The sequence below is a fragment of the Polypterus senegalus genome, chromosome 17, assembly GCF_016835505.1.
Source record: "Polypterus senegalus isolate Bchr_013 chromosome 17, ASM1683550v1, whole genome shotgun sequence".
In the NCBI taxonomy this organism is placed as follows: domain Eukaryota; kingdom Metazoa; phylum Chordata; class Cladistia; order Polypteriformes; family Polypteridae; genus Polypterus; species Polypterus senegalus.
This window is the reverse complement of record NC_053170.1, coordinates 83,476,427-83,491,006: the sequence shown is the minus strand read 5'-3', so window position 1 is coordinate 83,491,006 and position 14,580 is coordinate 83,476,427. Positions and strand designations below refer to the sequence as shown.

The 14,580-nt window shown below is 38.7% G+C and overlaps 1 protein-coding gene across 2 annotated transcripts in view; it reads left to right on the top strand.

The window, feature by feature from the left end:
* Nucleotides 1-14,580, top strand: part of helz (helicase with zinc finger) — a 95,161-nt gene that overhangs the window by 49,133 nt on the left and 31,448 nt on the right. For both annotated transcript variants that reach the window (XM_039739318.1, XM_039739317.1), the window contains exons 7-12: nt 1,322-1,397; nt 3,672-3,870; nt 4,161-4,268; nt 4,407-4,704; nt 5,688-5,955; nt 11,838-12,171. In XM_039739318.1, coding sequence (XP_039595252.1) covers nt 1,322-1,397; nt 3,672-3,870; nt 4,161-4,268; nt 4,407-4,704; nt 5,688-5,955; nt 11,838-12,171 — 1,283 coding nt within the window. The remainder of the gene's footprint in view (nt 1-1,321; nt 1,398-3,671; nt 3,871-4,160; nt 4,269-4,406; nt 4,705-5,687; nt 5,956-11,837; nt 12,172-14,580) is intronic.

Below are 14,580 nucleotides of genomic sequence, written 5' to 3'. Positions count from 1 at the left end.
ATCAGGTTATTGCCTTAAGCCAATGTCAGATTTACATTTTAAAACAACTTACAACGAATTTTACATGGAAGGTATGTTACATATAAGGAATGCAATTGATAAAATCTTGCAACTTCACAGTTGCTGTGACCATGAGTGAATCGTAATGTGCGACTAATTACAAAGTTGTCTCCAATTTTTCAATGAAGATACACATTGCATCATGCGAGTAGCTGAGGTGAGACTGGTTTAGGAAATCATTCAATTTGATAAATTAATTCAGTTTGCAAAATTAGATATTGCAGCTCTTTTATCCACCCCTTATAGTGAGATTTCCCAGATTACTTGGCAACCCATCCACTTATTGCATTGGTAAAAGAAAAACTAATATACAGTAGATATGAAACACACTTCAATGAGGAAAACCTCACCTATAATAGAAGTTCCACTTTCATTTCCTGTATTTAACTAGTATGTTGAAATACTTTCCTCTACTGTCTTTTTAGGTGTCTAGAAAAAAGAGGAATCATTTTTTCTCTTGACTGCTAAATATCACAAATGGAAATTATCAAAATGATAAGGATCCAAAATGCAGAATATTGTCCATAATGAACACAAATATTCTGTGTTTTGCCACCAGTTAATTTTATTGTGACATCTGTTGTTGTCAGTACTACTTTCACACTGAAGTGTAATTTTTAATTGTTTACTAGTGGGGTGTTATTGGAGGCTATCTAAAAATGAAATACAGTGTAGAAATCAAAAATTTAAACACGGGTATTTTGCAAAAAATCACACAAGATTGTTTTTGTAGAGCATTTCAGATTGTCATCCCTTTTGTTCATTTACACTGCAGCAAATAGATACCCTACAAACTTTAAAACGTTAGTACCAACAGTTTATTTGTGCTCTTACAAACAATTGCATTCTAGTTAATGACTTTTTCAAACAGTATCTGGCTTTGAAAGCCTTTATGGTCCTTTATCAGCACTAAGGAAGTTATGTATTTTTCATCTTGCAAACCCGCTCCAACGGGCAAGTGGCTGCTTTATAATTATTTGGGCAACAGAACTCTGCAAATTCGCGTTGTTGTTAAGTCACCAACTTCCTTGTCTGTGCTCACAGTGTCTGATACATTCTTATATTTATTTTATTTCTGAAATTGTGAAATAGAAATAAGCTTTATTGTGTTACATTCATCTTTTGAAATTACCCACTTAAGAGTCTATCAGGTGTTAGGTTTTTTTTTCTCACTAGGTGTTTCATTTTATACCTGTCACATTCTTCTTTATGGGTAGTTATTCAAAAATGTGCAACGGTTTAACGCCATCTTTCTTTTAAGATATTGAGGATGGATGGCAGTTTCGACCACCCCCTCGTGGAGTTACTAGCAGCGAGGAGTACACCCTTTGCAAAAGGTGAGGGTATTGCAGGAATTGTTGTGAATGATTTTAAGGAAATTTGGTGAGTTTTGCATGCTCTGTGACCCCAAGTACTTTGGTTTTTCACATCCCCAGACACTTACAGGTTGGATTGAGTAATGATTACAAATTGTCTTAATTGTGTGTGTGTGTGTGCGCATGCTTGTGTAAGTAAGTGTAAGAGGGTCCAATAATGGACCATTGCAATGGTGAGGGTTGTTTACTGCCTTGTACTCCGCACTGCTGAGGTAGATAACCCCCAGTGAGCATAAATTACACTAAGTGGGTTTGGGAATATTAAGTTATTATGAATAACTTTAAAAATTAATTTGTAATGTCAAAACCATCCTTTTTGTCTCATTCACACCCACACACACCCACACATATATATATATATATATATATATATATATATATATATATATATATATATATATACACACACACATATATATATACATATATATACAGTGCATCTGGAAAGTATTCAAAGCGCATCACTTTTTCCACATTTTGTTATGTTATAGCCTTATTCCAAAATGGATTAAATTCATTTTTTGCCTCAGAATTCTACACAGAACACCCCATTATGACAACGTGAAAAAAGTTTACTTGAGGTTTTTGCAAATTTATTAAAAATAAAAAAACTGAAAAATCACATGTACATAAATCTTCATAGCCTTTGCCCAGTACTTTGTCGGTGCACCTTTGGAAGCAATTACAGCTTCCAGTCTTTTTGAATATAATGCCACAAGCTTGGCACACCTATCCTTGGCCAGTTTCGCCCATTCCTCTTTGTAGCACCTCTCAAGCTCCATCAGTTTGGATGGGAAGCGTCGGTGCACAGCCATTTTAAGATCTCTCCAGAGATGTTCAATCGGATTCAAGTCTGGGCTCTGGCTGGGCCACTCAAGGACATTCACAGAGTTGTCCTGAAGCCACTCCTTTGATATCTTGGCCGTGTGCTCAGGGTCGTTGTCCTGCTGAAAGAACTGTCGCCCCAGTCTGAGGTCAAGAGCGCTCTGGAGCAGGTTTTCATCCAGGATGTCTCTGTACATTGCTGCAGTCATCTTTCCCTTTATCCTGACTAGTCTCCCAGTTCCTGCCGCTGAAAAACATCCCCACAGCATGATGCTGCCACCACCAGGCTTCACTGTAGGGATGGTATTGGCCTGGTGATGAGCGGTGCCTGGTTTCCTCCAAACGTGACACCTGACATTTACACCAAAGAGTTCAATCTTTGTCTCATCAGACCAGAGAATTTTGTTTCTCATGGTCTGAGAGTCCTTCAGGTGCCTTTTGGCAAACTCCAGGTGGGCTGCCATGTGCCTTTTACTAAGGAGTGGCTTTCATCTGGCCACTCTACCATACAGGCCTGATTGGTGGATTGCTGCAGAGATGGTTGTCCTTCTGGAAGGTTCTCCTCTCTCCACAGAGGACCTCTGGAGCTCTGACAGAGTGACCATCGGGTTCTTGGTCACCTCCCTGACTAAGGCCCTTCTCCCCCGATCGCTCAGTTTAGATGGCAGGCCAGCTCTAGGAAGAGTCCTGGTGGTTTCAAAATTCTTCCACTTATGGATGATGGAGGCCACTGTGTTCATTGGGACCTTAAAAGCAGCAGAAATTTTTCTGTAACCTTACCCAGAATTGTGCCTCAAGACAATCCTGTCTCGGAGGTCTACAGACAATTCCTTTGACTTCATGCTTGGTTTGTGCTCTGACATGAACTGTCAACTGTGGGACCTTATATAGACATGTGTGTGCCTTTCCAAATCAGGTCCAATCAACTGAATTTACCACTGGTGGACTCCAATGAAGCAGCAGAAACATCTCAAGGATGATCAGGGGAAACAGGATGCACCTGAGCTCAATTTGGAGCTTCATGGCAAAGGCTATGAAAACTTATGTACATGTGCTTTCTCAATTTTTTTATTTTTAATAAATTTGCAAAAACCTGAAGTAAACTTTTTTCACGTTGTCATTATGGGGTGTTGTGTGTAGAATTCTGAGGAAAAAAATGAATTTAATCCATTTTGGAATAAGGCTGTAACATAACAAAATGTTGAAAAAGTGAAACGCTGTGAATACTTCCCAGATGCACTGTATATATAGATACAGTATATAGATATATATAATATGTATGTATGTGTGTGTGTGTGTGTGTGTGTGTGTGTATGTATGTGTATATATATATATATATATAGTGTCTTGTTACACTGATGCACTTCAATCTGTACCTCTACTGACACTTTAGTGCTGTCTTGGGTACAGGTTTTTGGAACAGGGTCTTTGCCGCTATGGGGCACAGTGCACCTCAGCCCACTCAACGCAGGAGCTTGCAGAATGGCAGAAGCGGTATGCTTCACGTTTGATTCGCCTGAAACAGGAGCAGGAAGGAAAGCAGCTCACGGGAAACTACATGGAGATGCTCATCGAGAAGTGGATGAATTCCCTGACTCCCGAGAGAGTGGTAAGTATGAACTTTGCAGATCGTTTAACCTAGGTACCTGCTGTGTAGGCCCTCCTCCAGTAATGTTTAGCATGTTCTTCCTGTAATTTTTACCAATGCCCTGCCAGTGTTTAATTTTCTAATTACTGCTTCTGTTCTTTTTTTTGTCTTGGCTTGCTCTGATACTAGTGCTTTTTCTTTGTACTTCCCAGTTTGCATTATTCACTATTTTGCTAGCAGAATGTGTGAGGTAGAAGTAAATTGGTTTGTAATATTCATATTTAGTCTCTTGTTTGGTTTTTTTTCTCAAGCTTAGTGAATATTTAGAAGGAGTAACTGTGGAGCCCACCCCAGAGCTGTCTGTCACAGTAACTGCCAAAAAATCATACCAGAATTGGACATTCTCACTTTTTTGTAAGGTAAGAAGCATGATAACATGTGATTAAGAGATCTCATGGCTAAATGTATGGACTTTTTAGCATATTAGTGGAATATTTCAGACAGCCACCAGTTTTCTGTTCACAGTGGTGTTCTTTTTATTTCTTTATTGTCCTCAGCCTGCAAGAACACTGTATAGAATAGCTCTTTTATATGATGCTCACCGGCCTCATTTCTTTATCACAACTGTTTCTGTGGGAGATGCAACCAAGCAGGTGCTACAAGACGTCCCAGACAACTGCCAGGAGTGGATTGGTGGTGAAGGCACAGAGAATGGACTTGATCACTGCATTTATAAAGTGGTGGTTGCATTTAGCACTGAAATATTTGGGACATTTCGGCAGACAATTGTCTTTGATTTCGGTACTGAGCCTGTACTGATGCAAAGAATCATGGTGGATGCTGCTTCAATTGAAGGTAAAAATGGCACTAGCATCAACCTAACAAGCAGTTGTGCTATACACAAGTATTCCTGTTATTATGCAGTCCAGGGTAATTGCTGAGTTTATTTTATTATAGGTTATTTTACATTGTTACTAAGTCTAAAGAAAACATTTACAAACTCAGTAACCTTACAACATTTGGTAGGTAGCATAAAATTAACATATCTGTTCAACTACAAGGCAAATAAGTACTATGCTGAAAGTTTTTTTTTTTTTTCATTTTTTGGTTCTTATTTCTGCATTTTAGCTGAAAGGGGATTCAAGGTGCAAGACAGGTGTTAGCAGATAGCTGTTGCTATTGTTACTGTAGGTTTGACAAATTAACTGTTTTGCAAAGGTCAGTAGTTGGGAGGAAAAAATGAAACTCGCAGCTTCAGTCACCACTGGAAATTTTCTGATTTAGCATTGTGCTACAAGGTAACACAGTAATCAGCATATTCATTATCATTTATGTGGATAGGTACATTCTATTAAAATTTATGTCAGTGGTTGTAATTTCACTGTGGTGTGAAATACTGTATAAGGGTTTCTCACTTCCTCCTTCAGTCCCTTCTCTTTATAAGAATAACTTGGCTTTCACTTACTGTACTTCAAGAGAGTGTCTTTTCTCTCTAGATAATTCTATTGTATTGTGTAAGTTTTGAATGGCAATAATAGTCCATTTCACTGCAGTATTTCTTAACCATTGCTGTTCCATTTTTTGTTTTCTGCCATTTGTGAAAATGTTTCCTGGGTCTTATACCGATTTTCCTCTTCGGCCTTTCATTGATGATCCTTTTGTTATGTAACTTGTATTTTCATGGAGATTGTAAATGCACATAACAGCCAATTGTTGAATACATTGTGATTGCCTAGGCAAAACCCTAAATTTCTCTTAATAGTTCATGCAGTTCCATTTCCCTTTCAGTCCCTGATGAGCTGAGGTAATTATTCCTCGCACCCTTTCTTTCCTTGTAGATCTAGAACATTTGAGACAAGCCCGTCAACAGCTACTCATCACAGCAAAACGGTGGGACTCCTCATGCAAAACAATAGTTGAATTTGAACCCAATGAGACTACTGAATTGGAGAGAAGCCTTCTGATGCGGTACCACATCCCACTTTCAGCAGACCAGCTCTTTACACAGAGTGTCCTAGATAAAATGTTGACCAAGGACAACTACCAATCCAGGCTTCATGACCTCCTTTACATTGAGGAGATAGCCCAATACAAGGAAGTCAGCAAGTAAGTCATTTCTCTGGGAATGTCTCTAGTTGTAAAGAGGTATTGATGATAGAAAACTAGTTACCATGTAATGTTTGCACTAATGTTAGAGAATTTTCTTGCAAGAATCTCTTTTGCCTCTTTAGTGCAAGATTTCCCCCCAGTATATGTTCATTTCAAGATTAGTAAGCACTTGTTTCCAAGCCCTTCCCTCAGTGTAACTTTGCTTGTCCCATAACTAGGTCAAACACACTCAACTTCAGGATAACCGAGAGCCAAGGTATTCTCTCTACCAAATCACCATAGGTTTCATAACTGAGATTTGAGAATTATTAGTTACAATTTAGATATTTATAGATATTCGCTTAAACCATCTATTGGATAAATGTATTTTTCTACTTTAAACTGCTGGTGCTCTAGAATGCTGTTATGTAGAAGGTGGTTTTCAAACCTTGATCTATGAAGAGTTGCTTAATGGTCCTTTTAAAGGCTGGTAAAATATAGCACAAACATCAGTGATGGACTTTTGGCAAAAGAAAGGCTCTTTTTTAGTGAACATAGACAATCTGTTTCCTGTGTAAATTAGGCTTTCATCCATCCATCCATCATCTTCTGCTTATCCAAGGTTGGGTCGCAGGGGCAGCAGCTTGAGCAGAGATGCCCAGAGTTCCCTCTCCCCGGCCACTTCTTCCAGCTCTTCCAAGGGAATCCCAAGGCGTTCCCAGACCAACCGGGTGACACAGTCCCTCCAGTGTGTCCTGGGTCTTCCTCGGGGCCTCCTTCCGGTTGGACGTGCCCGGAACACCTCGCCAGGGAGGCGTCCAGGAGGCATCCTGATCAGATGCCCGAGCCACCTCATCTGATGCGGAGGAGCAGCAGCTCTACTCTGAGCCCTTCCTGGATGACTGAGCTTCTCACCCTATCTTTAAGGGAAAGCCCAGACACCCTGCGGAGGAAACTCATTTCAGCCGCTTGTATTCGCAATCTCGTTCTTTCGGTCAGTACCCTTAGCTCATGACCATAGATGAGGGTAGAAACGTAGATTGACTGGTAAATCGAGAGCTTTGCCTTATGGCTCAGCTCCTTTTACACCACGACATACCAATGTAGAGCCCACATCACTGCAGAAACCACACTAATCCGCCTGTCGATCTCACGCTCCATTCTTCCCTCACTCATGAAAAATACCCCGAGATACTTGAACTCCTCCACTTGGGGCAGGATCTCGTTCCCAACCGTGAGAGGGCACTCCACCCTTTTCCTGCTGAGGACCATGGTCTTGGATTTGGAGGTGCTGATTCCCATCTCAGCCGCTTCACACTCAGCTGCGAACCAATTCAGAGAGAGCAGAAGATCACAGCCTGATGAAGCAAACAGGACAACATCATCTGCAAAAAGCAGTGACCCAATCCTGAGTCCTCCAAACCGGACCCCCGCAACACCCTGGCTGCGCCTAGAAATTCTGTCCATAAAATTTATGAACAGAATCGGTGACAAAAGGCAGTCCTGGCGGAGTACAACTCTCACTGGAAACTGTAATGCGGACCAAGCTCTGGCACCAGTTGTACAGGGACCGAACAGGCCTTATCAGGGGGTCCGGTACCCCATACTCCCGCAGCATCCCCCCACAGGAATCCCCGAGGCACACGATCAAACGCCTTTTCCAAGTCCACAAAACACATGTTAGAGTAGTTGGGCAAACTCCCATGCACCCTCCAGGTCCTTGCTAAGGGTGTAGAGGTAGTCCACTGTTCCGCGACCAGGACAAAAACCACACTGTTCCTCCTGAATCTGAGGCTTACAGGCTTTCAGACTGGTCCAATATTTAAATATTGTTGCTTAAAAGTTCCTGGATCATTTTCCCCTTTTTATTTATTAAACTGCAGTCTTACAAGTTGGAAAGTATTCAAATTTTTTTGAATACCACAAATTTTTGTAAATAGGTAATTCCTTTGCCCCCCTCCTCCCTTTTTTGGCTTATGCAGTAAACAAATAGAATAGGAATTGATTTCAAGTCCTAGATATGCAAAGCTCCAGGACCACTGTTATACAATTCAAAAACTAATAGTTTACTATAAAATAAGTTCAGAGTCATGGTCTTTTCTCCATTTTAACTTTATCTCCTTGTGCTAGGTAGGTTTAAATGTTATCATTTGCATTTTAAATATAATTTAATGTGGCACATTTGTCATTTGGAAATGTATTTCAATAATTGTGTATTTTACCACCAGGTGGCACACAAGATCCGCTCCTCTATGTAGCTAAAAAGCTGTCAGTGAAACATTTTGCTTGTGCAAATAAATAAATGCTAATCGTGGCGCGGCATCTGGGGAATTGTGCAGGTTGAACATTTAGTGTTGAATGAAATGTGATTTCTTTGTAAATGGAAATGAGTTTCAATCTCCTGCTAATCCAGCACCTGCTGCTTAGGGGATTCTTCAATTGGCTGTCTCATTCGCAGTGCTGCACAGCTGAAAAGGACATTATTCTTAATGGTTGGAGGTGTGCTGCCTACATCTGATCTGGGGAAGGTCATAGGGTGCCAGCAAGGCATTATCCAGACCTGGGCATTATGTGACCTAATTTCACTTGCCTTGTCTTAAATTTAATTTGTCTCATTCAAATTGTTAACCTCAAATTAAAAGTGAAATTAACATTGGGGTGTGTGTTGCAAGCACCCTAATAGTTTCACCAGATTTGTAGTCTTGACCATAGATTAGCAACAAAGTGAGCACAAATATCACAAATCTTTGGTGTGATTTTTTTCCATTTTCTAATGCAAGAAATGTTGAGCATGACTGTTTCACAGCTAATAACGTACTGTATGTAGTTGTCACAAATGTTGGTTTACTGTTACTTAACAAATCCTTTATATACCCACTGTTTTTTGGTTGTGTAGTTTCTAACATGCTAGCTTTGGTATTGTTCAACCATTTTTGCTGACTGGAACCTTGTTTAACTACCATTTTTACACTCCTTGTGGGGTTGTTTGTGGTCTGCCTTGAAGGACAGACTTTCTCTCATTATTTGTGACATTTTTTGTATTGCTTTTTCATTCTCTTAAATTTACTTCAGGGACTCCGAACAGTAGCTTTATTGTTCTTAGTCATGCCCTTTTTTCTTCTTCTTCTTCTCAGTTTGAAGGGAATAATAGTACTTCAGATTATTTAGTTCCAAATTGGACTTGTCCTAGAACTGCATATCCCAATACTTTATATAAATACCTCTTCTTTATCCAATATTCTTTTGGGAATATGTTCCTATTGTCTCTGATACAGGTCTGTTGTGTATTTAGCAATATTTTAAATTGAAGAATCATTTTGTCATGATTTCAATATATTCTCATCTATTGATACCTCTCCTTAGAGTTATACATCAGAGGTTCTTTGTCTGATATATTGGGCTTTGTCACACAGATAGAATGCTACCTAATTTCTCTCATTTGAAATTACTTGACTATCTTAATGAAGTTCTGTATTATCTCTAACTTGAAAAGATAACATTTGCATGACCACTTATGGAGGCTGCACAAAGAACGATAGACACTAGATAATAAGATACCAATTAGTGTGGTTTAGACAGTAAGACTTTAGGGACTTTCAAAACTCAACTTGATGTTTTTTGGAAGAAGTAACTGGATAGGACTGGTGAGCTTTGTTGGGCTGAATGGCCTGTTCTTGTCTGGATTGTTCTAATATTCCTATAGATGTCCCGTTGACCGTTCTTCGTCATATTTTAAAGTCGTTTATGCACGTTGCATTAAACCAGCAAGAAGATGAAATGCAATAATTATATTTTTACATACCCAAGGGTGTCTTCTTTCAAGTAAATCATGTTTCCATGTTGTCTCTTTCATTAGTAAAATATGTGATTTGCAAACGCATGTGCCATGGCAAACTGTGAGTCACAGATGAGTGAATCTGCTTTTAGCAAAGATCTCACCTACGTCAAGTCGCATACAGTGAAAGGCTTATTGCCACTCGGATAGCTGGGATTCATGACATTCCAATGATGTAGAGTTTTTGTGTGATTGATCATTCATATTACTCGTGACAGCTGTGCATAAAAGGCAGGGAATAAATTGAGTGTGTGACAGCTCATCTTTATGCTTCCTTACACACAAGCTTGTCAGAGGGGATTATTTGGTTGACACACAATAAGACTTGAGGTTTGCACATATGGTTGAAGAAGTACTAGAAAAGTTACAAAATTTTAGTCTGACTACATTTTTGACTCTATTAATAGAGAGTGACACATTTGCTGATGAACTCAATAGTACACTTGATTGGTAAATATTTCTCTTGATATAACTTTAAAGTTTTGCAGCACGTGGTTTTACAGTTCAAGCGTCATGGGTTCAATTACCATACCAAGAGGCTGTCTGCTGCATGTTCTCCCTATGTTAGTTTTCTGAGTAGTGGTCATTCTATTTTCGACTTAAGGGTACTGAGAATGTACCTGCAAGCATTTCACATGGGGGAACCCCATTCCCACACCATCCCTCTAAACAAAGCCTACCTAATGTCACTGAATCATGCTGCACAAACTTATATGGTGAACTAATCTTCCATTAAAATGTGCTTGTATTGTGCCATGGCACACTGTTTGCAGTTTGATGTGAAGACCCACTTCAATCCTGCCAACCCAACAGAATGTTACTAAATCACACCGCATAAACTTTTGTGGGGTGCTTTTTTAAATTGTACTTGTATTGTGCAGAACCCTGCTCGCAAATTCACGTGGGAAACCCCCTCTTTCCCCAATCAATTGAATGTTACTGTTCCACTGCACTGTTTTGAGTAACCCAGTTTTCAACTTGCAAGCCAAAAAAGTACTGTTTAGGTTGATTAGATGTTCTGTATTGACCCTTGTGTGAATGGACTAAGTGTGTGTGTGTGTGTGTGTGTGTGTGTGTGTGTGTGTGAGACTAGCTCTGGGGCTCTGTCGAGGCCTGTTTTGTGCCCTTAACCCAGGGCATCCAGAAGAAGCATTGCCTCCACACATTGACCAAGAACTGGAAGAGGCTGATATGAAAATGAATGATGTACTTGGTTTATTCCCAATGTGAAATGCAAGAAAAAAGCAGCAACAGTAAAGTAATAATAATAATATGAGCACACTAAATCTTAGAAGGTAGGAGAAAATGTGTGAATTGCAGCATAAAAACCCCAATCTATTGTACAAAGTGCAATTCTGTGGTAAACAGAAATTGTTTCAAGGGCTGGAATGAAAAAAAATATTTAGAGAGATTGTTTAAGTACAAGACTAAATGTTTCCAAAATGGGTCACAAAATGTATCCGAAAAGGGGGACACTTTGAGCCAAACAGTATAACTTTGCAGTGCTGTGGAATATGACATGTAAACTTGGTACAGTGATAGTTGACAGATTTGGGCAAAAAAAGAAAATTAATTCCAGGGTTGTGCATCATAAAGTGTCTTGGTTATGTACTGTAAGATCTAGTTTTTTAAGAGAAATTCCAAAAATTCCTCTTTTTTTTAGTATTTAGTTGAAGTTGATGTGAAGCAAAATATTTTATTCATATAAAGATTTTTTTTTTTAATTTGGAGTGTTATATTCACAACCATTTGCAGTGCCTTTATTATGTAAGCATAATAATAGCCCTTCATTTTTGTGTATGTAATTTAGGCACAATAATCCCAAAAACCTCATAAAGAATAAGTGATTAAGATGTTTCTGTTCATTATTTTGCAACAATTTTACAGGAAGATCAGGAATATTCATAATACCTTAATATGTTATTTATTGCTCTTTTACTAGTTTATTGATGTCTGTCTCAGATTTTGGGGATTAAACTTAAGAAAAAGTGTATCTTTTAAATAAAGAAACAGTACTACACTCTCTAAAGCTTCAAAATTTTAACTTGCTCTTCACCTTTTATAGGTTCAACATTAAGGTACACTTGCAACTCTTGTCAAGCTTCATGCTCACTGGGGTCTCTGGAGGTGCAAAGTATGCTCAGAATGGACAACTCTTTGGCCGTTTCAAACTCACAGAGACTCTTTCTGAAGACACTTTAGCTGGAAGACTGGTGATGACCAAAGTCAATTCTGTTTTACTACTGCCGCTTACAAAGGAGAAGCCTGTGCAGTCCCCAGGAGCCAAAGAGAAAGTCTATGAAGCTGTGATAGAAGAGAAGACCAAGGATTATATTTTCTTACGAATGTGTAAGGACTGCTGTGAGGAGCTAAAGTTGCGCCCTGATCGGGAAGTGCAGGTAAGGAGATGGCTACGTGAGAGCTGACTTTTCTTATACCATGTAATGTTAGATCTATGGAATGTAAATGGCTGACTATACAGTAAATAAGATTCCTATCCTGTTTAATATCTGTGGTTGCTGCCTGTAATTAATTGCAGCTGCCAGGAATGTATTGTATAGCGTGATGAGAGATAACTAGAGAACAGTTCACACATCTTAATAGAATTGTGTATTTAGAGATAGGTACTTGAATTAGATGCATATTCTTTTGTAGTTTCACTTTTTTATTGTTCCACAAAAAAAAAAAAAAATCTGTTAGTGTCTCATAATATGTTGTATGGCTACATGTGTTTGTCCTAATATCTATTTGTGTGAAAATAATTCATCATTTCTACTGAAGAGAGATGTTATTTATTCATATAATTATTTATCGCATTCTTTAATGAGAAAAATTAAGAACAGTTTGAACATCTATTGATATCAGTCTGCCATTCTCAATAATTTTAAATACTAAGATAACATTCCAGTTAAAGCAATAATACCAATAATATTTTTAACATGAGCAGAAAGAGAAAAAGAATGCCGGAGGGAGTTCTGAGTCACACATGAGTGACTTGTCATTCCTTGCTAGCTAGTAAAATCCATATTGGTTTTGTCAGGTGGTTCAGACTACAGCACTATCTTTAGAAGGCAGATTGGAGCTTGAACTGGATGCACTGGTGCACATACCATTGAGATGTTATCCAGCATGCAACTGTACATTGAAGCAGTCCGCTAACACGGTGTCTCTCTCTGAAGAAATAAAATGCACATTTCTAGTACATTCCTTCAACTGTGGGAGGAATCCACCATTAAACTGGTATAGTGAAGCCCTTGCTATTCAGTGATTACATGACAGATGTTTGGTGGGGAGGCTTATTCTCCTCACTAAAGGTTAGTGCATCTGTGGCTTTTCCAGGTTGAGCAACTCCATAGTTGGCATGGTAGGGCCCAGCATAAGTCAAATACTTGACCAAATAATGCCTTCTTATTTTATGTCATTACCATTATAGATTTCTTGTGTTAAGTTTTCTGATACTTTCAATGCTGACAATTGTTATTTTTACATTTTTCTAATATATGAGGTGCAATTTATAGTTTTGAACTGTTTGCTGCTTCTCACCCTCTTCCTTGCCATTTTTGCCTCTTTGAAAGGAAGAGTAACACTACACTCAGAATGACAAGAAAATAAATTAGAACATTTCATTTTAAAATCGGCTTATGGATGGTAAGGTTGGAGCCTTCCATTATCTATTCAGTATCAATGGGTGTTCTATGTAGTTGTAAAAAGGCAAGCATTTTAATGAACTCTGTAAATGCTTACAGTATATCAGTTTAACACAACATTAACTTGCTAGAATGGTTCTTACAGTGTGCATGGTCACATGCTGCCTTATTGATACAGGTTGTAGATCAAAAATACACTTAAGTGCAAAAATATTATGACCAGTCCTGTATGAAATGAATGGCTTTGACTGTCTTGTGACAACACATATCAAGATCAGAGGGATATATTCGAGAGTAAGCTGCCATTAGATAATTTATAGCAATTAAGGGACATACTTGAGTAAACACATTCAAAAGCACATCTAGACTGTTAACATTTTTTGAGTCATCGTCCAGGTCTTTTGACGGCAATAGGTGGACCAATTTACTATTAGGTTAGTTTACATAATAAATTGCCCTCTCAATGGATGTTGTAATAGGCATTACCCCACTTTTTGCTGCTATGTAAACTGTGTTGTAGCAACAGCCGTAAGTCGTTCCAACATGGTTCTGAACAAACTAATATAGTATAATATACCACTGTGGTACGAAAAGCTTTGTGAGTCTATTGAGTGGCACAGTTCTGTTCTGAAGGCTAGAGCTTTCTCCATGAGCAGGTTGAAATCTTACCTGGTTCATGGATAGGATATCTAATGATAACTACAAAGGGGTGACTTTTTACTCGAAGTGTGTAGAACATTGTAGTTGTGGGTTAGATTGAAAATAAAAACAACTTTCATTGATGAGTTTTTTTTCCCACTTCTCAATTATTCTCAAAACTGCCGATTGTGAAGAAGCAAAATGCTTTGAAGAGACAGCATCAGACTCCTATCTAACTTGGTTGATTAAGTCTTCAGTCCTTGGGGCACTTTGAAATCCTTAAATGGTTTTATTTGTCCCTACTCTTTTCTTATTGCTGTTCTAAATAATTCAGCCTGCCAGGTTTTCCCAGAGCATCACATTGCTGTATACCAGATGTGACTGTAAAGTGCTTTTATGTGTCAGGTGGGGCATAGCCTGACGGGTATAATCAAATTGTGCTTCACCCCCACTAAATGCTAGAAGCAAACTGTGCATAAAAACAACACCCTCTTTCTGCTTCCACTTAGTCTTTTTCCATGA